At 37.4% G+C, this 24460-nt stretch overlaps 2 protein-coding genes, 1 long non-coding RNA gene and 1 pseudogene across 5 annotated transcripts in view; 2 read left to right on the top strand and 2 right to left on the bottom strand.

Moving 5' to 3' along the window:
- Positions 1–5847, top strand: part of LOC126766110 (calsyntenin-1) — a 69178-nt gene extending 63331 nt beyond the window's left edge. For both annotated transcript variants that reach the window (XM_050483936.1, XM_050483937.1), the window contains one exon: positions 5449–5847. In XM_050483936.1, the coding sequence (XP_050339893.1) occupies positions 5449–5525 (77 nt within the window). In that variant the 3' untranslated portion in view covers positions 5526–5847. The remainder of the gene's footprint in view (positions 1–5448) is intronic.
- Positions 1–9634, top strand: part of LOC126766297 (uncharacterized) — an 82299-nt gene extending 72665 nt beyond the window's left edge. The window contains exon 2 of the long non-coding RNA XR_007668830.1: positions 9602–9634. This is a non-coding gene — a long non-coding RNA (uncharacterized LOC126766297). The remainder of the gene's footprint in view (positions 1–9601) is intronic.
- On the bottom strand, positions 316–2744 carry LOC126766236 (uncharacterized; annotated as a pseudogene).
- Positions 5813–7917, bottom strand: LOC126766228 (putative nuclease HARBI1). 2 transcript variants are annotated; one of them, XM_050484125.1, is made up of 3 exons: positions 7733–7917; positions 7575–7687; positions 5813–6077 (listed from the first exon to the last, which is right to left on the bottom strand). In XM_050484125.1, the coding sequence occupies exons 1-3, from the start codon at positions 7827–7829 to the stop codon at positions 6003–6005; spliced, it is 285 nt and encodes a 94-aa protein (XP_050340082.1). In that variant the 5' UTR covers positions 7830–7917; the 3' UTR covers positions 5813–6002. The 2 variants fall into 2 exon arrangements, with proteins under 2 accessions (XP_050340082.1, XP_050340083.1); XM_050484126.1 differs by having other exon boundaries at positions 7575–7678; positions 7733–7914.
- Positions 9635–24460: the final 14826 nt, after the last annotated feature.

Raw genomic sequence — 24460 nt, 5'->3', positions numbered from 1 at the left:
AAATCGATTAATCGATTAATTTCAATGTTTTCAAATAATACTAAATTACATAAAGACCACCACCAAGTTTCAGGACCAAATCTTGTATTATAATGCTCTATCACAGAATCCCAGACATATCCTAAAAGAGAAAATGGCCAATATTTGAAGTTAAGTAGCACAATGACATTAAATTTTTCAAAATATGTACAGAAATCTTAAATTAAAAGAATTGCTTCTTGCTTGAAAGACTATGTTTTGCAACTTTGTGTAAAAATAAAACCAATAAAATATAAGAGACTATATTCTTATTTCAGACGTTCAAATTATGTTGGTATATACACAAAAACAAAAACGGAATTAAAATTAAAATATCGTATTAAAAATTCATTTGTCTTAGCATAAATGAAAATATATTCTTTGAAGTCAAGAAAATTTATTCTCTGTTCAACCAAGTTTGAAGAAAAAGCAATTTCGATAAATGTTTTGTTGTCGCGTTTTTCGGTCGTAGTTGCACCCGCTTTTGAATAAAGCCGCTCAGCTGGTACTGAGGTACCAAGTAGATGACAATACTTTTTTGAAAGTCCGTACAGTTTTAGATAAACGGTTTTCATTTCTTCCCAAGCATCAATAGTGTTTCGACTTAGTTCTAATACCTGACTATTCAAGTAAAAGCTCAATTCATCTTGTGGATATGTAAAATCGTTGTCCTTCCTCCTTCTTTTGTACACTAGAGTTTTGTGAGGAGCCCAGAGGTCAAACTCATTCTCTACCGTTTCCACTGACGACTCGCTGCCCGTTTCCATGGTATCATCTGCAACTGTTATTCCAGTACGTAAAAACTTTATAACTGGTGATAACGCTAATGGGTCTTTGAAATGAATTATTTTGAATCTCGGGTCGAGTAATTTTGATGCAGCTAGCAAAAAGGAATGTTCGATGTAGCGAAATCTAAGATCAAACTGATTTAACACGACATCTTTTAGTTTTTCCCCGACTGGCTGTTTAGCTATTATTCTCACTATTTGTTCACGACCACAGTGAATTAATGGAATCACTTGACTTAACGTTGCTCGTTGTTCACCACTTAGTTGTTGTGGTGCTTAATACTACACATTTTACGTTTGCGCTGCACAAACATTGCTATATATTTTCTTACGTATCTAGCGTACGTGTTCAGCCGCTTTCGTGTGCGTGTGATAATAGCAGAATTATCAGTCAAACACGCGTGTTTGGATTTTTATTGCGTTGAGCGCCACTGTTGTACAGTCATTGCCTCTAATGGTCTCAATATACAAAGTATTTCCATGATATCATCTTTTTCCTTAGATGTCATCATTACAGGTGCGTCAGAATAGTTGAGGAGTATTTGGTTAATACATGAACATAGTTTAATGAACCGTTTAAGCATGTAGTAGGTCGAATTCCAACGTGTTTTCACGTCCAAAATTGGCTTTAGCATTTTGCCTACAGCTACTCCGGCAGCAGCTTGCATATTTCGAAGATCATCATTAGCTTTAACACTTCTTTTTAGCCACTTAACTATTTCTTTGCATTTTACAACAACTGCATTTACTTCAGGATTGTTCAGTGAATTTTCACATACCAAATTAAGGGTGTGTGCAAAACGGGGAATATGGCGTTTTTTGCCAAATGAATCACCATGTTTGCACCATTGTACAGTCATTACTTGTTTTTCGTCAATAGAAAAGTCTCTGAAAGCAGCAATGAGAACTTCGGAAATATGTGATGCAGTACGTGCTTCCGTTAATTTATATACGCCAATTGTTCCATTAAATTGCTTCGTCCCATTTACACCATGAATGGTCACACCAAGCATGCTATTCATTTCTACATCAGTCCAGATATCTGTCGTTAAACTCAAATATGAAAAAGTTTTTAGTATCGCTACACATTTTTCTTTTTCTTCATCGTACATTTTTTCAATGTGAGCCTTGATGGTATTTCTTGTTGGGACTTTGTAAAGAGGAAAATGTTGCTTCATGAAACTTAAGAAGCCTTTTCCTTTTAAAAAATAAATGAACAAAAAGCGTCATTAATTATCAATTTGTTAATTTGTTTTTTGTTTCAACAAAGTCAAAAGGTAGATTATTCTTGATAACCATTTCCATTATTCCATGCTGTAGCTTTTGGTTCTTTGAGCCATGAAGCGAAAAGTTTTCAATATTTTCGAAGACTTTAGAAATGAGGGGTTGAGGATTTTTACTGCTACAGCTGGGTAGCTCTCTCATGCTGCTTTCATTCGGTTTTTTGCTGCTGAAGCTTGGCCCCTCACTCAAAGGGCTTTCATTAATTGGTTTGCTGCTGCAACTCGGCATTTCAATCATGTTGTCAGTGTCATCATCACTTAGAGAAACATTGTCTTTACTCCTAGATTGCAGAGTCTAATTTGTACACATATATTTATATATAACTAGAAGAAATTTTAAATGTAATACCGATTGCTCCAACTTACCACCAATTTGCAGGCTACAGTTGCATGCTTTAGTTTTAAATGCTGCAACATATATGATGTGTTATTAGAAAATTTTAAATTTTTGCAGCAAAGTTCACATTTAACGTAGTTATTGCTTATTTTATTAAAAAATTTCCACACTTCGCTTTTAACTGGCGCCATTGCTCTTCAAACAATTGAACGTAAAATGCGTTTGACTTAACTGTAAATGCAGTGTTACCAGACATTCATTTGTTGATATTAAACTACGTTGACATATTAGAATTTAACTATGTTTACACCGTTTCCAGTCATTAATGACTGATGCGACCAATTTCGACCCTTGTACGCTAACTTAGATGAACATAAAATGTATTCAATTTCAAAATGCTGTTTGCGATTATTTTGAAATTACTCGAGTAATAGTAGGGTCATTAGAAAAGGGGTTTCGATGCAATTAGATCGTAAATGGAATGAAAATAATCGATTAATTTAATGAAATGATTTATCGTTGCCATCCCTACTTAGCTCCCTTATCTCTGCTGCCGTTGTTCAGATTTCTTCGTGCGCCGCCTACTGTAACGATGTTTTGCTGCCTGCTGCTGCTGCGATGTCCTGCTACTTAGGTTTTGCTTTGTGCGCCTTATACGCTCGTGTACGGGTTTGCGCCGTTATCGAACTTACTGGAAACTGTGCTGACTTATTTATAGCGTATTGGGTACAGTCGCGCACTGAGTACAGTTTTTGGGAACTTGGTCCGTGAAATATATGCACCGTTTCACGATTTTACTGGAAACTGTGTTTACTACTAGCGATATCAAGCTGGGTACAGTCACTTGCAAATTACCAGAAATCACTCACTGTTATGTTTATAGGTTCTTTATACGTGTATACTTGTACACTTCAGTACCTTGAACTAATTTCACTGGCGACTGCGCTGAACGCCAGTTATAACGTACTGGGTGCCCTCACTTTCCGATCGGTCAAAAATCACTAAATCCCCCCAAATGTGGAATTCATTTTAAAAATCACCACGTTCTTAGTTTATCTTATTAACTTTATTCGCATTTTATTTAACTTCACGCGGCGGCGTGACCGCTATTTCCAAACTTCGCTTAACGACTGACGCAAATACACACATCCTTAAGAACACAGATATTGAAGCAGCTGCACAACTATATAACTGTATCCATAAGTACGTGTATATTATTATATTTGACAGATGTCGCTTACAGTCTGTCGCGCTCTATGTGTTCCGGGCGTGACTCCTAACGACTTTCTCTTAATTATACCCTGAACAGGGTATATTTAGTTTGTCACGAAGTTTGTAACACCCAGAAGGTAGCGTCGGAGACCCTATAAAGTATATATACATATATAAATGATCAGTATGTTGAGCTGAGTCGATTTATGATGTGATGTCCATCTGTCTGTCTGTCCGTCTGTCTGTATATAAACGAACTAGTCCCTCAGTTTTTAAGATATCGTCTTGAAATTTTGCAAACGTCATTTTCTCTTCAAGAAGCTGCTCATTTGTCAGAACTGCCGATATCGGACTACTATAAGAAATAGTTGCAATACAAACTGAACGATCGGAATCAAGTTCTTGTATGGAAAACTTTCACATTTGACAATGTATTTTCACAAAAGTTGGCACAGATTATTTTATATGGCAACAATGTAATCTCCAAAGAAATTGTTCAGATCGGTTAACTATAGCATATAGCTGCCATACAAACTGAATGATCGGAATCAAGTTCTTGTATGGACAACTTTCGCATTTGAAGTGGTATCTTCACGAAATTTGAAATGGATTACTGCTTAAGGTAATAATGTAATATACGAAGAAATTGTTCAGATCGGCTTAATATAGCATATAGCTGCTATACAAACTGAATGATCGGAATCAAGTTCTTGTATGGAAATCTTTCACATTTGAAGTGGTGTCTTCACGAAATTTGGTATAGATTATTTTTTAAGGCAACAATGTAATCTCCAAAGAAATTGTTCAGATCGGTTAACTATAGCATATAGCTGCCATACAAACTGAATGATCGGAATCAAATGCTTGCATGGGAAACTTCCTCATTTAACGATATATCTTCACGATATTCGGCATGTGTTATTGTTCATAGAAATAATTTAATATCGAAAGAAATTGTTCATTGAACATTTTCCCATTTGACGTGGTATCTTCACGAAATTTGACATGGATTACTGCTTAAGATAACAATATAATCTCCGAAAAAATTGTTCAGATCGTATTACCATAGCCATATAGCTTCCATACAAACTGAACACATAGTTACTAAAAGATATACAAGGAGGGGTATATTAGCTTCGTTGCAGCCGAAGTTAACGTTTTTTCTTGTTTCTTTTACAAATGGACGATCAATATGAACCGTTACAATGATGGCTGCTGATGGACGTTCTGTTAATTAAAAGATGAGTTACAATGTTGCCATCTGATGCTAAGTTCGGACCGACAATGAAAACATTTTCAAAACACATTATTTGTGGGTTGTGGAATCGAAGTCGTTCGGACCGACAATGTGTCTTTTCGATGAGTTTTCACTGACAACTATCAATAGGCGGATTCTCTTGCTCTTGCAAGATTGCACGATGACACAAAATGCAAAAATCCTATACCGAAATATGCAAAGCCAAGAGAGCACCCATTGCAGAATCTAGTGATATGTGACGGATTTTGGTCTGACATATTTTATAGAACTTTTTAGCATGATAAAGTTGTGAAATTATTTTCTTATAAACTACGACAGATAAATCGATGAAATTTTGTGAACTTAAAGATTAATGTTTGTCCTATATTCCAGATATTTTTAAATGATTAATTCGTTTAAAGAATAATAATTTTCATAATATTTTTAAAAACTGACGTTAAAAAAATTGCAAAGTACAACAGTTACTTGTTTATTTTCAAAATTATTTTAATTTTATTTTAGAATTTATAAAAAAATATATATTTATAACAAGTTTTTCTTAACTTTTTTCAGTGGTAAAAGGCCGCGTTTCAAATGTCAGCCAGTTGGAATGGGATAATTCCAACATGTTTACCTCGGCTTATAACTAAAACTAAAATAACTTTTTGTGTAACGTTCAAATGCCATAAAGCTTAGGCATATAAATAACTATAGGTATTAAACAAAAAACAATGTAAAGATAAAAATTGCAAACAAAACTACAATGATACTTTTTTAAACTACATGTGGTAAAAAAGAATGCTGTTCAATCATTCTTGCAGTGTGCGTTGTAAACAATGCAAACACATACATATAAAAATAGTTATATTTCATATATATACTTACATGTATTAATTACTTATCATGTATATGCTGCAAAAGAAATAAAGTAACAGAGTTAGAGACAGAATAACGGTCAATAATTGACTCGTATTTAAATTGTATTCATTTAAACATACAATATATGGTATATAAATGAGTGCGAGTGTAAAATTTATGTAATACAATTAATAAACAAAGAAACACAAGAATTGCTTCATGATGATAATGTAAGAAAAAATTGTGTTTCATTTAATATAAAGGCCTAGTTAAGCATCTTGACTTTCCAAATAAACAGTGGTTTCGGCAATAACTTTTTTTGTTCCATGCCATGGGCATGCCAACTAGAAATACAAATTAGAAAAAATAGAAACAAAACATTAGCAAATATACGTGAATTTGATAAACACTTACTTGCTAATACACAAACAAGAAAACGATAAATCTATATAATATATGACAGAGGTATGGGGGAGGTATGTATGCTTCGTGTGTCTTTCCAAACATTTAAGCACATATAGTACATACATACCTATGCAAATAGAATTCTCGATGTACTACTGAGCCTAATGAGTGCATATGAAGAAATAAAATAATGAAACCCGAGATGGGTACATTCATACAAATATAAATTTATTCATTTAATGACGTTATTATCAAAAAGGAATTTAATCTATTTATAAGAATTATGTGAAGATATATTCGGGATTGAACAGAGGCGCACATATTTCATACGACTGTTTATGTCGAATAGATGACATTGATGAAACTGCAACTAGCTTACTACGCATACTTCTAATGCGCCTTTAACTGCAATGAAGCGCCCAAAAGAGCTTTCATACAAAGAGCTTAGCTTGCTGTTATAAATTACACTCCTCCCTATAGACATATGTATGTATGTACATACATATAGTACATGAAGCTGGTCGCATTTTATAAACACTGAAACTATTATCATAAGTATGGTAATGCTATTAACGATTTTATATTCAAAGTGAAATATTTGCTAAATTATATAAAACTTTGTAAATAAAAAATTATTGCTATTTTATATTTGTATGTACGTGTAATGTTATGGTCGCTAGAACGCTTAAAATATGCGATCTACACATTTTATTATTGTTCAAAAGTATTATTAAAAATAAACAAAATTATTGCCCTGGATTTCTTTGTAAATCTAATTTTTTTTTAAGTTTCGGAAAAAGTTGTTTCTTAAAAGAAATTTGACTAACATGTCGTGAGTGCTAATGTACTTATATACGGAAGTCCCGGTTAAAATTTGACGTTAATATACAAAATTCTGATTTTCAACCACTTTCTATCATAAAATTTACCACGTTCTTTTGGCTTAAGCTGAAATGACGTAACTCAATACGCAGACATGTTCGTGGTGAAATTTTCTGCTTTTATTCAGCTTACACTGTTTTTATGTTTGCATTAGTTTAGTTAAACATACGTACATAGTCAATGCGTTGATCGAGTTTTCGATATTTAAAGAAAACATTAAACGTAGTTTTATATGCAGTTCCATCACTATACCAAGCAGTGGCGGATGCAGATTTTCTATTAAGGGATTGTTCTTTCAACATATTTTTAGTATTGATTTTACTTCGTAAACTCTTCTGTATTTGAATTAAAATCACCGATTTTGGCGAGGTGTTTTAGTTAATTAATAAATAAAAACAATGTATGTATGTACATTTAATGTACTTTTATAATCAGTGATTTGTAGCCGATCTCCAGGAAGGCGTGGGAGAAAAGGTACCGTACAGAGAAGAAGACTTTTCTACTTAAAATGATCTTAAATCCAGAAACTACAATTTTTTTTATTAGCAACTTACTATCTTAGCGTTGATACTATGATAGCCTTTTCTATTGAAGTACATGTGCTCGTTTACTGTGGGTTTTTGTAAGCCGATGTGAGTACCATCAACGCACCCAATAACTAAAAATTCTTTATATTTAGTAATATTACTATTTCAGTAAAGTGTATATTTACCTCCAGGAATTTTATATTGCTGCATAAACCACTCTTTACACGTTAGGGAATCATCTGGTGTAAACCGTATAAACTGTGGGCACAACTTCGTTTCCATTTCTTTAAGCACATGGGATGTCAGCTTCGAAACAGTACTTTGACAAATCCCAATTAACCTTTAACTTATGAGGTCAAATTTCGAAACGTAGATTTAGAGGTAGTAGTAAATTTTACACCATTTTGATTGTTAAAATTTATTAGAGATTTGTTTATTATAATACTTACAAATTTCATCAAACTGATTTAAATTAATTCTAATTACAGTATTTGGAAAGAAAATTTTAAACTCTTTGTAGTTTTTTTGAAAAATCTGTCGTTTATTTTAGAAGCCTTTTTTTCAAGCAAAAAATATAGGTACTCCGTAGCTTGTACATATGAAAAAAATAAAAACTTAACAGCAAATTAAATGGCATCTTTTCACAGCCTAATACATATAAATTAATATAAAAAAGGAACATTCTTATGACTGTCATAGTTTAGAAAATAACAGTCAGTATTTTGTTAACTTAAATATTACTCATCATTTTCAGTATCCGTACAATTAATACACAAGCGTTTGCTACAAGCCATACACATGGGTTTTTTACATTCTAAGCATGTATGTGTTGTTTTTCTTTTTAATTTATTAGGACATATGTAACATAATTTGCTTGACTGTGAAGTAACCGCTTTCTCCACAACAGGCTCTGGAAGAGAATCAGAACCCAATATCGAGTGGATAATCTCACGTAAAGAACGAGATATTCTCTTGTTGTGTTCTCTTCATTGTAAATGTGGCACAACTAGATTTCTAGCTATAGTTTTTAGAAGTTAGCTCTTGAAATTTCAATGTAGTTACGCGAAGATTGATACAAAATGTATGCATTAACTGCACTTATATCGGGTGATTTTTTAAGAGCTTGATAACTTTTTTTTTAAAAAAACGCATAAAATTTGCAAAATCTCATCGGTTCTTTATTTGAAACGTTAGATTGGTTCATGACATTTACTTTTTGAAGATAATTTCATTTAAATGTTGACCGCGGCTGCGTCTTAGGTGGTCCATTCGGAAAGTCCAATTTTGGGCAACTTTTTCGAGCATTTCGGCCGGAATAGCCCGAATTTCTTCGGAAATGTTGTCTTCCAAAGCTGGAATAGTTGCTGGCTTATTTCTGTAGACTTTAGACTTGACGTAGCCCCACAAAAAATAGTCTAAAGGCGTTAAATCGCATGATCTTGGTGGCCAACTGCCCATGCATCCCGAAAAATGCACTGTTTGGTGTGGTTTGTACGCTGGTGGAATCATTGGACCGTATTTTTTCAAAGATGCTGTTGGACGCAACGTTACGGTGAATGGCGATCGCTATCGTTCGATGCTAACAAACTTTTTGTTGCCAAAAATGGAAGAACTGAACTTGGTTGACATGTGGTTTCAACAAGATGGCGCTACATGCCACACAGCTCGCGATTCTATGGCCATTTTGAGGGAAAACTTCGGAGAACAATTCATCTCAAGAAATGGACCCGTAAGTTGGCCACCAAGATCATGCGATTTAACGCCTTTAGACTATTTTTTGTGGGGCTACGTCAAGTCTAAAGTCTACAGAAATAAGCCAGCAACTATTCCAGCTTTGGAAGACAACATTTCCGAAGAAATTCGGGCTATTCCGGCCGAAATGCTCGAAAAAGTTGCCCAAAATTGGACTTTCCGAATGGACCACCTAAGACGCAGCCGCGGTCAACATTTAAATGAAATTATCTTCAAAAAGTAAATGTCATGAACCAATCTAACGTTTCAAATAAAGAACCGATGAGATTTTGCAAATTTTATGCGTTTTTTTTTTTAAAAAGTTATCAAGCTCTTAAAAAATCACCCGATATCAATTAATCTGTAAAATACTGCTAAAGGCCAACGTCATGTTCGGCGACTGCATTGTTTGTCGAGCTCATCCACTCCTCCTTTTGTGTTATTATAATCGGCAATAATTTCTGGCTTAATGGTAATTGGATCATTTGCAGTATGATGATGCATCGAAGTTATTAAAATAACTGAGCGATTTACCCAGGGCACATAAGATAGAAGTGTCATATCTTTTGTAAATCCATAAATAGAACTTTCAACAGGCCGGCTTTTGTTTGGTAAAAATTCGAACGGAATTTCCCTTTTATTCCGTCTCAGAGTACCCAAATAAGTAAGTCCTCGTTCCTTTAGTATCTGTACTAATTGAATTGATGAAAACCAATTATCCGTGGTAATGTTTCTGTTAGTTCCTTCTATATTCTTACATAATCTTACAACCGCTTGAGCTGGCACTGCAAGCTTTTTTTCGGCATTTGTAAGATTAACACCATCTGAATTCTTGCCATAATAAATATAGGCGTTTGAAAGATGATGTGTACGTGCGTCTGTCAAAGCCATTATTTTTAAACCATATTTTGCCGGTTTCTGTGGCATACACACTTTAAACTTACATCTGCCACAACTAACATTTCGTCTATATGTACAGGCATGAGTGCCTATGAAATAATTCGTTTTGCAATTCTCTATTATCTTATTAAAAAGTTCTGAAATTGCTGCTGTTGGATCATTAGACAGCCTTTCTTTCCTATCTTATGAATTGTCAAACCGTAAGCACGAAAGTATATTGAGAAATCGAAGCTTAGACGTGGTAGCCCTAAATATATCTCTGCCTGTTCCATCAGTAGCAAATATAAGATCTGTGGATTCTCGAATAGATTTAAAAACAGATGAATACAGTAGTAGGCCTAAAAACGCTCGCAATTCTATTCTATCCAAAGATTTCGCTTCAACTTTATTTGTAAGCTGAAATATTTCTGCTAATTTCTTGTTGATGTGTTCAATGATTATATTCTCAATGCTGTCATCAAAAAAACGTGACCAATATTGACACATCATGCTTTCGCGCTCACCTTGAGTACGTGTACAACCTATTAAAGTTGGCAATCTCACAATATTATGTAATGGAGTTCTACCAAACCTTTGTGGTGGTTGCGCCGACCACTTAAAACGATTTTTTCCGTAGTAATAAACTCTTTCAGAACTATTATTATTTATTATTTCAACCTCATCCACTTCAATGCTTTCTAAATCTTCCACTTCTCCTGTAAGCACTGTTGGGTTTATTTCCTCTTCATTATATCTTTCTGATAATTCGGAGTTACTGTCACTGCAAGTCTCAGTGCAAAAATTTGGATCGATGTCTTCGTCATCGAATTCACTTACATTATCATAAATTTCGTCATGGTAAAAGTCATCATCTCCCAAAATTCTGGTAATCTCCTCTGTGTTTATTTTTTTTGAATGTGCCATTTTTCACTATATAATTGAAATTTTGGTAAAGGTTCAGGAGAGCGGCTTTTCCGAAAACGTGCACCAATTTTCACGGGAAATGTCTTAAAATTCGTGTTTTTAATTCCGATTTACGAATATATACGGCGCGTTATCTATTTTTATGTTTTTTTGTAGTAAAAACAAAAAGAAAAATTATGATTTTGCACGATATTTACGCTATAAATGGCATCACTGTTCGAAATTCAATTGGATATTAGTGATACAAGCAGCGATCGGTTTCGAAATATCGATACTCTCGATATTAGAGACAAAACAAGAATTGATAAAAATGAGAAAAACATAATAGAAAAATAATAATAGTTGGAAAAATAGAAAGAAATTAAAATATCGATATTCTCAATATTCGGGTCTAAACGAGAATTGGTTAAAAGGAGAAATACGTAATAGGAAAATTTATAATTCATTATTATTGCAGAAAGAAGAAGAAGTTGGACACAGAAGAATTATGAACGCCGGGGTGTTGGACCGACCAGGGTTATTTTTTTTCGAGCGCTCGAAAAATCAATAGATTCGAATTTACAACAGCGATGCCATAATTTCGAACATAACCTTGCCATTTTCGTTGAAGTGAAGTAATTGTGAAGTTTTACATATTTTTATAAAAATAACAATAAAAACCATTTCTCTAATTAATTAATTAATTAAAGAACATCAATAATTACGTGTATATAATTGATAGAACATATATTTTTAACATCTAAAGGCGTGTAAAGGGCAAAAGTGAATTTTTGATTTCGGGAAATACGATGTTTTTCTATTAAAACAAAGAAAATATTGTTTTTAAAAGCACGCGCCTAACATATTCGTAAAGTAGAACTAAAAACGAGTATTTTAAGACATTTCCCGTTAAAATTGGTGCACGTTTTCGGAAAAGCCGCTCTCCTGAACCTTTACCGAAATTTTATATTGCAATTTACTTAACATTTAACTACACTAACGTTGATGTGTAGTGTTTTTTTTTCTATGAGATACTTACGGTAAATAAGATGTGGTAGTAAAATATTTTCTATCCAAAAATTTTACTAATGACGACGTGTGGTACATTTTACACCCATACTTTAATTTTTCCGTGTTACTCTTCGTTGCCACGAGCGAAACAATACTGACAATAAAAGTGGAACAAAATATGAGAGTACTGAGAGTATAAAGTTATGAGAGCGAAATGGAGCTAAGTTGAGAAAATCAAAACACAAGGTGTCAAATTTACTACCACGTCATAAGTTAAAGGTTAAATAGTCACTGCCTAAACTGTGCTGGTATCCACCGCAGGGATAATATGATACGAGACTCTCGCATTGGCTCTCATTTTTCCCTCAAACGCGTTCCCTGATTATTTGACAGCCAAGGAGATCAGGGAATTTTTGACAGTTGATTTCAGAAAAGGCGGGATGCCAGAAGTAAAGCGCTGTAATTACTTGACAATATTAGTGTGAAATGAAATTTCACTGAACTGTGCGAACATATTATGGCAAAATAAATGTTTATGTAAATTTATTAATGATTTTGCATTTTAGCTTTTATATATGTATGCATTTTCAAAGTGTTTTATTTAGTGTTTTGTATAATTTATTACATACTCAATATAATGTTTTTCAGCAGTGGCATCATTGACAAATGTTATAAAAAATGCGAGTTTTGACAGCTCTCTCTCGAATCAAAGAGTCTCGTATCATATTATCCATGTCCACCGCTACTCAAATGTGAGAGCGTGGTTGCTAATTGTAGCGCTGGAGGCACTCCTCTGACATCAGATTGTGTTAAACATATATTACTTAGGACACATTCAAGAGCCTCTTTAGTTAAATCGAAATCGCTCTAAAAATCTGCAAAGAAAATTTCGTTACTGGGGTTTCATGATTTATTTTTTATATACTTACGCTGCATTCGGCAGTGCCAAAGGATTGCTCCGATCTCTTAGTTGCCTCCGCACTATTTTTTTCATCCCCATCACTTTCACTAAAGCTCAAATAAAAAAACAAACTCGGATCAATCTTGATATTTAACCATTTGATAACTAAACTAACAAATTTACTGAATATTTTGCAACTGTTTTGACAGTTCCACATCTATTGTGACTTAAAAATACGATCCAAAGCAACGTGGAATTTAAAAACTATTGTGAATTGAAACCACATTACGATCCGTTTGCTATCGTATGTCATAATGCCAATCGCCGCATACGAGTGACGTCTCACGTAATTTTCTTTCGTATGTTTGCCGATCCGTGCACGGATGTAACGATTCGACCTCTGCTCAATAAGACAATAGAGTATTGAGTTATTGTTATACATATTCTCCGACGAGACAACAAAATATAATGGACCACACAAAGTTCTGAAAAAATGTATTAAAGCTCTAAAATAAAAATAGTATACCCAATAGTAAAGTTTAGAAAACTTTTTATTGTGGTTTGGGGCTGTGTCGTTTTTACGGCGTTGGTATCTTAAGCTGCATATTTTGAATTATATAATGTTATGAATGATTTAATCTATCCAAATGTCTGATACTCTTATATTAAACTAATAGCCCAATTCAGTTAGCAGGCTCTAGTCAATTTTTTAAACATTTCGAAGTAAAGTCACAATATGTGGCACGTTACTAATTACAACACAGTCTCTAGTCTTTTGTCACAAAGTATTGTCTCAAATTTGTCGTCTGATAGCAGGTCACAAAACTAATAAAAGTTTTTGTTTGTAATTTTTTTCAATTTCAAATCTCAAATATAGAGACTTGTGACTGTATCAAAGTACCGAATTCCGGTATAAAGTTAAATTAGTCTTTCTGTACATAGCTATAGCTTTGTTATACTCAGATCAAGGTACATATATTAAGTGGGGCACAAAGCTTGTAACATCCAGAAGGAAACATCAGAAACCCTATAATATATAAGTAGATCAGGGTGACGAGCAGGGGTCGATTAAGCCATATTCGTTCGTCTGCATATACGTGAACTAGTCCCTCAGTTTTAAAGATATCAATCTGAAATTTAGCACACTTCCTGTTCTGCCCCAAAATCTGCTCACTTGTGGGAACCGACGATATCTATCTACTATAGCATGTAGGAGTCATACAAACTGAAAGATCCATACACATTACCTGTAAGGAAAACCTTTTTATTTCATGATATATTATGATATATCCAAAAATTTATATTCCAAAAATTTGACGTGAATTTTTGTCAGTCTTCAAATTTTTGATGTGATGAAGACCCGTTCAGATTATTTTCTACAAGCTCTACAATCTTTTTATACTCTCGCAACAAATTTGCTAAGGAGAGTATTATAGTTTTGTTCACATAACGGTTGTTTGTAAGTCCTAAAACTAAAAGAGTTAGATAAAGGGTTACATATACTAAAGTGATCAGGGTGACGAGTAGAGTCGAAATCCGGATGTCTGTCTGTCCGTCCGTCCGTCTGTCCGTCCGCCCTTGCAAGCTGTAACTTGAGTAAAAATTGAGATATCGTGATGAAACTTGGTACACGTATTCCTTGGCTCTATAAGAAGGTTAAGTTCGAAGATGGGCAAAATCGGCCCACTGCCACGCCCACAAAATGGCGGAAACCGAAAACCTATAAAGTGTCATAACTAAGCCATAAATAAAGATAATAAAGTGAAGTTTGGCACAAAGGATCGCATTAGGGAGGGGCATATTTGGACGTAACTTTTTGGAAAAGTGGGCGTGGCCCCGCCCCCTAATAAGTTTTTTGAACATATCTCGGAAACTACTATAGCTATGTCAACCAAACTCTATAGAGTCGTTTCCTTCAGGCATTTCCAAATACAGTTCAAAAATGGAAGAAATCGGATAATAACCACGCCCACCTTCCATACAAAGGTTATGTTGAAAATCACTAAAAGTGCGTTAACCGACTAATAAAAAACGTCAGAAACACTAAATTTTACGGAAGAAATGGCAGAATTAAGCTTCACCCACGCTTTTTTCAGAAATTGAAAATGGGCGTGGCGTCGCCCACTTATGGACCAAAAACCATATCTCAGGAACTACTAGACCGATTTCAATGAAATTCGGTATATAATATTTTCTTAACACCCTGATGACATGTACGAAATATGGGTGAAATCGGTTCTCAACCACGCGCCCCCGCCACGATGTCAAAATCGTGCTTGGCGACTTTAACGCCAGGGTGGGCAAAGAAGGTATATTTGGCACTACGGTCGGTAAATTCAGCCTCCACGACGAAACATCCCCAAATGGGTTGAGGCTGATTGACTTCGCCGGGGCCCGAAATATGGTTATCTGTAGTACTAGATTCCAGCATAAGAAGATTCATCAAGCTACCTGGCTGTCTCCGGATCGAAAAACTACCAACCAGATCGATCATGTTGTGATAGACGGAAGACACGTCTCCAGTGTTTTAGATGTGCGTGCGCTCCGAGGTCCTAACATCGACTCGGACCACTATCTTGTTGCAGCTAAGATTCGCACCCGCCTCTGTGCAGCAAAAAACGCGCGCCACCAAACACAAGGAAGGTTCGACGTCGAAGCTGCAATCACAACAGACAGCCGAACGATTTTCTACTCGGCTTGCACTCCTGCTCTCTGAGAGCACTCGTCAACAACTCGGTATAAGGGAACTGTGGGACGGCATTTCAAACTCCTTACGTACAGCTGCAACCGAAACCATTGGTTTTCGGAAAGTGCAAAAGAACAGCTGGTACGACGAGGAGTGCCGTGTCGCAGCGGAGAGAAAACAGGCTGCCTACCTCGCAACGTTACGATCGACCACTACACGTGCGGGATGGGATAGATACCGAGAGTTGAAGAGGGAAGCGAGACGCATTTGTAGACAGAAGAAGAAAGAGGCTGAAATGCGTGAGTACGAAGAGCTTGATAAGCTGGCCGACAGGGGTAATGCTCGAAAATTCTACGAAAAAAATGCGGCGGCTTACGGAAGGTTTCAAGACCGGAGCGTATTCCTGTAGAACCCCCAAAGGTGATCTAGTCACTGATGCCCAGAGCATACTTAAATTATGGAGGAACACTTCTCCAGCCTGCTGAATGGCAGTGAACGCACAACACCAGGAGAAGGAGAACCCGATTCCCCAATCGATGACGATGGAGCAGACGTTCCATTACCCGACCATGAAGAAGTTCGAATAGCAATTGCCCGCCTGAAGAACAACAAAGCGGCAGGGGCCGACGGATTGCCGGCCGAGCTATTCAAACACGGCGGCGAAGAACTGATAAGGTGCATGCATCAGCTTCTTTGTAAAATATGGTCGGACGAAAGCATGCCCAACGATTGGAATTTAAGTGTGCTATGCCCAATCCATAAAAAAGGAGACCCCACAATCTGCGCCAACTACCGTGGGATTAGCCTCCTCAACATCGCATATAAGGTTCTATCGAGCGTATTGTGTGAAAGATTAAAGCCCACCGTCAACAAACTGATTGGACCTTATCAGTGTGGCTTCAGACCTGGCAAATCAACAACCGACCAGATATTCACCATGCGCCAAATCTTGGAAAAGACCCGTGAAAGGAGAATCGACACACACCACCTCTTCGTCGATTTCAAAGCTGCTTTCGACAGCACGAAAAGGAGCTGCCTTTATGCCGCGATGTCTGAATTTGGTATCCCCGCAAAACTAATACGGCTGTGTAAACTGACGTTGAGTAACACCAAAAGCTCCGTCAGGATCGGGAAGGACCTCTCCGAGCCGTTCGATACCAAACGAGGTTTCAGACAAGGCGATTCCCTATCGTGCGACTTTTTCAACCTGCTTTTGGAGAAAATAGTTCGAGCCGCAGAACTAAATAGAGAAGGTACCATCTTCTATAAGAGTGTACAGCTGTTGGCGTATGCCGATGATATTGATATCATCGGCCTCAACACCCGCGCCGTTAGTTCTGCTTTCTCCAGGCTGGACAAGGAAGCACAGAAAATGGGTCTGGTAGTGAACGAGGGCAAGACGAAGTATCTCCTGTCATCAAACAAACAGTCGTCGCATTCGCGACTTGGCACTCACGTCACTGTTGACAGTCATAACTTTGAAGTCGTAGATAATTTCGTCTATCTTGGAACCAGCGTAAACACCACCAACAATGTCAGCCTAGAAATCCAACGCAGGATAACTCTTGCCAACAGGTGCTACTTCGGACTGAGTAGGCAATTGAGAAGCAAAGTCCTCTCTCGACAAACAAAAACCAAACTCTATAAGTCACTCATAATTCCCGTCCTGCTGTATGGTGCAGAGTCTTGGACGATGTCAACAACGGATGAGTCGACGTTGCGAGTTTTCGAGAAAAGTTCTGCGAAAGATTTATGGTCCTTTGCGCGTTAGCCACGGCGAATACCGCATTCGATGGAACGATGAGCTGTACGAGATATACGACGACATCGACATAGTTCAGCGAATTAAAAGACAGCGGCTACGCTGGCTGGGTCATGTTGTCCGGATGGACGAAAACACTCCAGCTCTGAAAATATTCGACGCAGTACCCGCCGGAAGCAGAGGAAGGCAATACATAAGGCAAAAGCCTGCGTAAAATATTCTTTCGAATACTTTCGAAATAATTACCAGTGAGCAATTAGTCGATAAATTAACCATATGTTCCAGGTTTTCGAGTTTAAATTAAGATAACCTCCAGCACATTTCCATTGTTTCAAACTCAATAAAGACATCAACCTTACCACGGTAGGTGGAAATGATCCAAGTCTTTGTCGACTGATCTTTCATTCTAATTATACCCTGAACAGGTTAAGTTTGTCCACGAAGTTTGTAACACCCAGAAGAGACCCTATAAAATATATATATAAATGATCAGTATGTCGAGCTGAGTCGATTTAGCCATGTCCGTCTGTCTGTCTGTCCGTCTGTCTGTATATATACGAACTAGAGTTTTTAAGATATCGTTTTGAAATTTTGCAAACGTCATTTTCTCAAGCTGCTCATTTGTCGAACTGCCGATATCGGATTACTATAACATATAGCTGCCATACAAACTGAACGATCCGAATCAAGTTCATATATGGAAAACTTTCACATTTGACAAAGTATTTTCACAAAAGTTGGCACAGGTTATTTTCTAAATCAACAATGTAATCTCCAAAGAAATTGTTAGATCGATTAACTATAGCATATAGCTACCATACAAACTGAACGATCGGATAAAAATTCTTGTATGGGAAACTTTTACATTTGACAAGTATCTTCACGAAATTTGGTATAGATTATTTTCTAAGACAGCAATGTAATCTCTCCAAAAAAATTGTTCAGAACGAATACTATGTATATAACTATCGACTGAGCACATAGTTACTAAGAAATACCTGTGAAGGTATTTAGCTTCAGTGCAACCGAGTTTAACGTTTTCTTGTTTGTTGATATTTTTCATTACTTATCTCAAATTTTAAACTATCTTAAATAACTAAATACATATATGTGTGTATGTTTGTATGTATTTTCAGCATATAGTTTATTGCTGTGACATGAGGTTGTTTTCCAAGTGTACAATTTAATACATGTATGTGTGTGTGTGTGTTTAATGTTACATCTGATCTGTAAATTTATGACTTGTCTTTTACCAATGCATTCTTATTATTATTTGATGCGTATTGTATAATGTGAGTATGTTTATGTACATAGTATGTCTGTATATACATTAATTAATATATAAATGAATATTTATATTATGTAGAATTTTTAGCTTTGCTGATAAGTAAGCATGTTCGTGATATGTGAACATTCATTGCGATAGGAACCACAAAGTTTGAAGCGTCCAATGATGGCACTCTCCAATCATAAAGTGAACATCTTAAAATAGTATACATATGATACATAAAAAATTAAAAGGAAAAATCTTCTACTATTTTTGGAAAACTTAAAAATAGTAATAAGATTATTCACTGCGTAAAATTTAGAAATAACTCTCAACATACAAAATTCGTTCCACACAACTAACTTGGAAAAATTACAAAGTAAACTACCACAAGTAACTGTACTTCTGGTCGTTGTGAATTCCACTTGAACAAACACTGAATATTCTTTCTGTATAGTAGTAACCGGTAAGTTTGTGAGTAAGCTGCGACAATATGACGCGCGTTCTCATACTTGTACCGAAATTCGGAAGATAATTATTCAGTTGCAGGAAGAAGGAGAAAATCACGTAAAGATATTTCGGAGATTGTGAAAAGAATTACTTCAACTGTCTTTGATTATATAAAAAAATTGATGAAAAGATCCCTTTCCTCGGAGGAAATATTAGAAACATATTGAAAAATGAAAAAAAGGAATAAGGTTTCAGCTAAAACAATTCATACACATAGAAGCTTCGATTTATGGTGAAACTGATTATAAAAAAGCCATTATATCCTAAAAAAATAGAAGAAAGTCTAGAATTTTTGAAATTGCACTTAAAAAAGCCTGATGAGTTTTGGCAAAGGATAATTGGCAGAATTTTTGATTTGGTAATCATAAAAAAACAGTATTATTTTTCTTTTTCAGGTTCTTTTCACAGGCAACAAGTTTAACTTTACGGGGATCTGATGGCTGAAGTTTTGTATGGCGGCGTCTAACGAAACTTACTTTTAAAAAACATACTAAGGGCAACACTTAAGCACGGTTGTGGGTCAGTAATGGTTTGGGGATGTATATTGGTCATGTGGTCGCATTGAAATTAAAGGCAATTTTATATTTTTACCAAGACAACAATCCAGAAGCACAAATCAAGATTGCTCGTACTTGGTTAATATGCAATTGCCCTCATGTACTGGATACTGCCCAATCTCCAGATCTGAACGTTATTGTTTACGTATGACAGGAAATCAGTCAGTGTACCAAAGGCAGTATTCCAGTGTTGTTGGGCTTGAAACGGCTATTTTGGAAGCTTAGAACGCAATACCACCAGAATTTTGTCAAAAAACTGCGCCTCTTAAGGCGACTAAAGCAGTTTATCTGCAAAAAGGATATGCTACGAAATGTTAGTAATCATTAGCTTTTAAAAAATCGGTTGGTGTGTGGAACTAATTTTGTATGTTGAACGGTGGCTTCTTTTAAGTTTTACGCTGTGAGAGTTAATTTTTATTACTTTCAGCTTCCAAAAATAAAATAGAAATTTCCCTTTATTTTGATGTATCATTCTTAAAATTTTTACTTTATGATTAGATGGTGCCATCGTGGCAATGCACGCATCCGGTGAGACGTGGCGAGTCACTGTATCTCTAAATTCGTTAGGAGTAAACGTGTTTTGAAGGTGTGGTAGTAACACATCGACTGTCTGAATTATCCTGCATAATGGCCTCAACTGTTTAAAATTGGTTTTGCATCTAGATATCGGCTGGTCGCATTTCGAAGATTGTTTACTGGCTCTCCTGGTTTGGCAGCAACCAGAAACGCCTCTGGGACTTGTTGCGTAATTTCCTTTCGGAATAACAAAATCAAGAACGTCTGGAATTTTCGTTAAGGTCGGATGACCGGTAAGTTCGTTCATCAGCTGGGTATACATCAAACCCACCTCTATGTTTGGTATTTGTGAACGATGAACCCCACAAGTATTTTGGCATTATAATCTGCAACAATGGTGTACAAATTGGTTCATAATTTGCTCATACATGTCCTGCAATAGATTGTGTTGCGGAGAATGTTCAAGAGGGCTGAAATATGACCCAATCAGCCATGAATCCAAAGATGTTATACGAGAGTTCAAATTCCGTGTAGAATGCCAAACTTTATAAAAAAAATGACTCTGCCTCTTGCATTACCACTAGGTGATTTGATTTCATAGGTCTATACTGCATTTTTAAATATGACCGTTTATTGAAATAGTGGTGAGTAGAAGATTGATACAAGTAAACATCGATGTTTTGAATTTTAACATAGTGTTTGTGCTTTTGCATAGGCTGTTGGCTTTCTATATAGGTAATTTTAACTCTTACTTACATTGATTAATTGATGTCATGATTTGAGTAATCATTTGTGTAAATTGAGCATTACCGTTTGCTGAATAAGCATTTCCACTTTTTCAATATTTATTCCTCATTAACAACTGACGAGGACTGTATTGAGAAGAGTTCTTCTCGGGAGTCTAAGGCCGTTCCGCAAACTATCATAGAGTAATATCGAGAATAATTTGACTGGATGAGTTGACCATGTGATTCCGCATTGATTACTGGGCAGTGGGTTATTCCTTAGCAATTTAAAATCATTGGGCGATGTTTATTTTGCGCATTTAGTGCAATCAGATGTTGAATGATTTTATGCATATTTAACACACTAAAAGGTTTGTTGGAGGATGGAGTCATGTGTAGAAGTTCACGCAAGTGAAAGTTCTCTGATCGCCATTCGCGGGAGTGGCAGAAACGGTCTTTTACCCATAGCTCAAGCAACGCTCACCTACTTCCAGTCTTTGACCAAGTATCTCAGGGTAGCCTAAGAACATCCGTTCGAAGGGTGAGCTAAAGTGAGAAGGCGAAGAATTCCCTACAAGGGTTGTGTGTGCTGGCTTGGGACCCGCCACGTAAAATCAATACCAATGAAAAACGTTAAAGAAACAGCCTCGGATGAGAGCCCCCCCTTTTGATGACGACCATGGCAAACGGAATAAGGACTACGATTTGAGGGCATGCACCTGGAATGTCCGGACCCTTAACTGGGAAGGTGCCGCTGCCCAGCTGGTTGATGTCCTCGCAAAAATAAAGGCTGACATCACCGCCGTCCAAGAAATGCGATGGACGGGACAAGGACAGAGACGAGTAGGTCCTTGTGACATTTACTACAGTGGCCATATAAAGGGGCGCAAGTTTGGTGTTGGATTCGTGGTGGAGAGAGACTCCGTCGCCGAGTACTATCATTCACTCCGGTGAATGAACGTCTATCACAATCCGCATCAAAGCGAGGTTCTTCAACATATCGCTGATTTGCGCCCACGCCCCGACGGAAGAGAAGGACGATGTGACCAAAGATACCTCCTATGAGCGCTTGGAGCGCGCTTATGAGAGCTGCCCCCGCCACGATGTCAAAATCGTGCTTGGCGACTTTAACGCCAGGGTGGGCAAAGAAGGTATATTTGGCACTACGGTCGGTAAATTCAGCCTCCACGACGAAACATCCCCAAATGGGTTGAGGCTGATTGACTTCGCCGGGGCCCGAAATATGGTTATCTGTAGTACTAGATTCCAGCATAAGAAGATTCATCAAGCTACCTGGCTGTCTCCGGATCGAAAAACTACCAACCAGATCGATCATGTTGTGATAGATGGAAGACACGTCTCCAGTGTTTTAGATGTGCGTGCGCTCCGAGGTCCTGACATCGACTCGGACCACTATCTTGTTGCAGCTAAGATTCGCACTCGCCTCTGTGCAGCAAAAAACGCACGCCAACAAACACAAGGAAAGTTCGACGTCGAGAAGCTGCAATCAAACAGACAGCCGAACGATTTTCTACTCGGCTTGCACTCCTGCTCTCTGAGAGCACTAGTCAGCAACTCGGTATAAGGGAACTGTGGGACGGCATTTCAAATTCCTTACGTACAGCTGCAGCCGAAACCATTGGTTTTCGGAAAGTGCAAAAGAACAGCTGGTACGACGAAGAGAGCCGTGTTGCAGCGGAGAGAAAACAGGCTGCCTACCTCGCAACGTTACGATCGACCACTACACGTGAGGGATGGGATAGATACCGAGAGTTGAAGAGGGAAGCGAGACGCATTTGCAGACAGAAGAAGAAAGAGGCCGAAATGCGTGAGTACGAAGAGCTTGATAAGCTGGCCGACAGGGGTAATTCTCGAAAATTCTACGAAAAAATGCGGCGGCTTACAGAAGGTTTCAAGACCGGAGCATACTCTTGTAGAACCCCCCAAGGTAATCTAGTCACTGATACCCAGAGCATACTTAAATTATGGAGGGAACACTTCTCCAGCCTGCTGAATGGCAGTGAACGCACAACACCAAGAGAAGGAGAACCCGATTCCCCAATCGATGACGATGGAGCAGACGTTCCATTACCCGACCATGAAGAAGTTCGAATAGCAATTGCCCGCCTCAAGAACAACAAAGCGGCAGGGGCCGACGGACTACCGGCCGAGCTATTCAAACACGGCGGCGAAGAACTGATAAGGAGCATGCATCAGCTTCTTTGTAAAATATGGTCGGACGAAAGCATGTCCAACGATTGGAATTTAAGTGTGCTATGCCCAATCCATAAGAAAGGTGACCCCACAATCTGCGCCAACTACCGTGGGATTAGTCTCCTCAACATGGCACATAAGGTTCTATCGAGCGTATTGTGTGAAAGATTAAAGCCCACCGTCAACAAACTGATTGGACCTTATCAGTGTGGCTTCAGACCTGGAAAATCAACAACCGACCAGATATTCACCATGCGCCAAATCTTGGAAAAGACCCGTGAAAGGAGAATCGACACACACCACCTCTTCGTCGAATTCAAAGCTGCTTTCGACAGCACGAAAAGGAGCTGCCTTTATGCCGCGATGTCTGAATTTGGTATCCCCGTAAAACTAATACGGCTGTGTAAACTGACGTTGAGCAACACGAAGAGCTCCGTTAGGATCGGGAAGGACCTCTCCGAGCCGTTCAATACCAAACGAGGTTTCAGACAAGGCGACTCCCTATCGTGCGACTTCTTCAACCTGCTTCTGGAGAAAATAGTTCGAGCTGCAGAACTAAACAGAGAAGGTACCATCTTCTATAAGAGTGTACAGCTGTTGGCGTATGCCGACGATATTGATATCATCGGCCTCAACACCCGCGCCGTTAGTTCTGCTTTCTCTAGGCTGGACAAGGAAGCACAGAAAATGGGTCTGGTAGTGGACGAGGGCAAAACGAAATATCTCCTGTCATCAAACAAACAATCGTCGCACTGGCGACTTGGCTCTCACGTCACTGTTGACAGTCATAACATTGAAGTTGTAGATAATTTCGTCTATTTAGGAACCAGCATTAACACAGCACACACACAATGAGCCTGGAAATCCAACGCAGGATTGCTCTTGCCAACAGGTGCTACTTCGGACTGAGTAGGCAATTGAGAAGCAAAGTCCTCTCTCGACAAACAAAAACCAAACTCTATAAGTCACTCATAATTCCTGTCCTGCTATATGGTGCAGAGTCTTGGACGATGTCAACAACGGATGAGTCGACGTTGCGAGTTTTCGAGAGAAAAGTTCTGCGAAAGATTTATGGTCCTTTGCGCGTTAGCCACGGCGAATACCGCATTCGATGGAACGATGAGCTGTACGAGATATACGTCGACATCGACATAGTTCAGCGAATTAAAAGACAGCGGCTACGCTGGTTAGGTCATGTTGTCCGGATGGACGAAAACATTCCAGCCGAATGATTTGTCGCATGGTGAATAT

Source organism: Bactrocera neohumeralis, unplaced genomic scaffold, assembly GCF_024586455.1.
Source record: "Bactrocera neohumeralis isolate Rockhampton unplaced genomic scaffold, APGP_CSIRO_Bneo_wtdbg2-racon-allhic-juicebox.fasta_v2 cluster11, whole genome shotgun sequence".
In the NCBI taxonomy this organism is placed as follows: Eukaryota; Metazoa; Arthropoda; class Insecta; order Diptera; family Tephritidae; genus Bactrocera; species Bactrocera neohumeralis.
The sequence above is the reverse complement of the archived record's forward strand: the minus strand, read 5'-3'. Positions and strand labels throughout refer to the sequence as shown.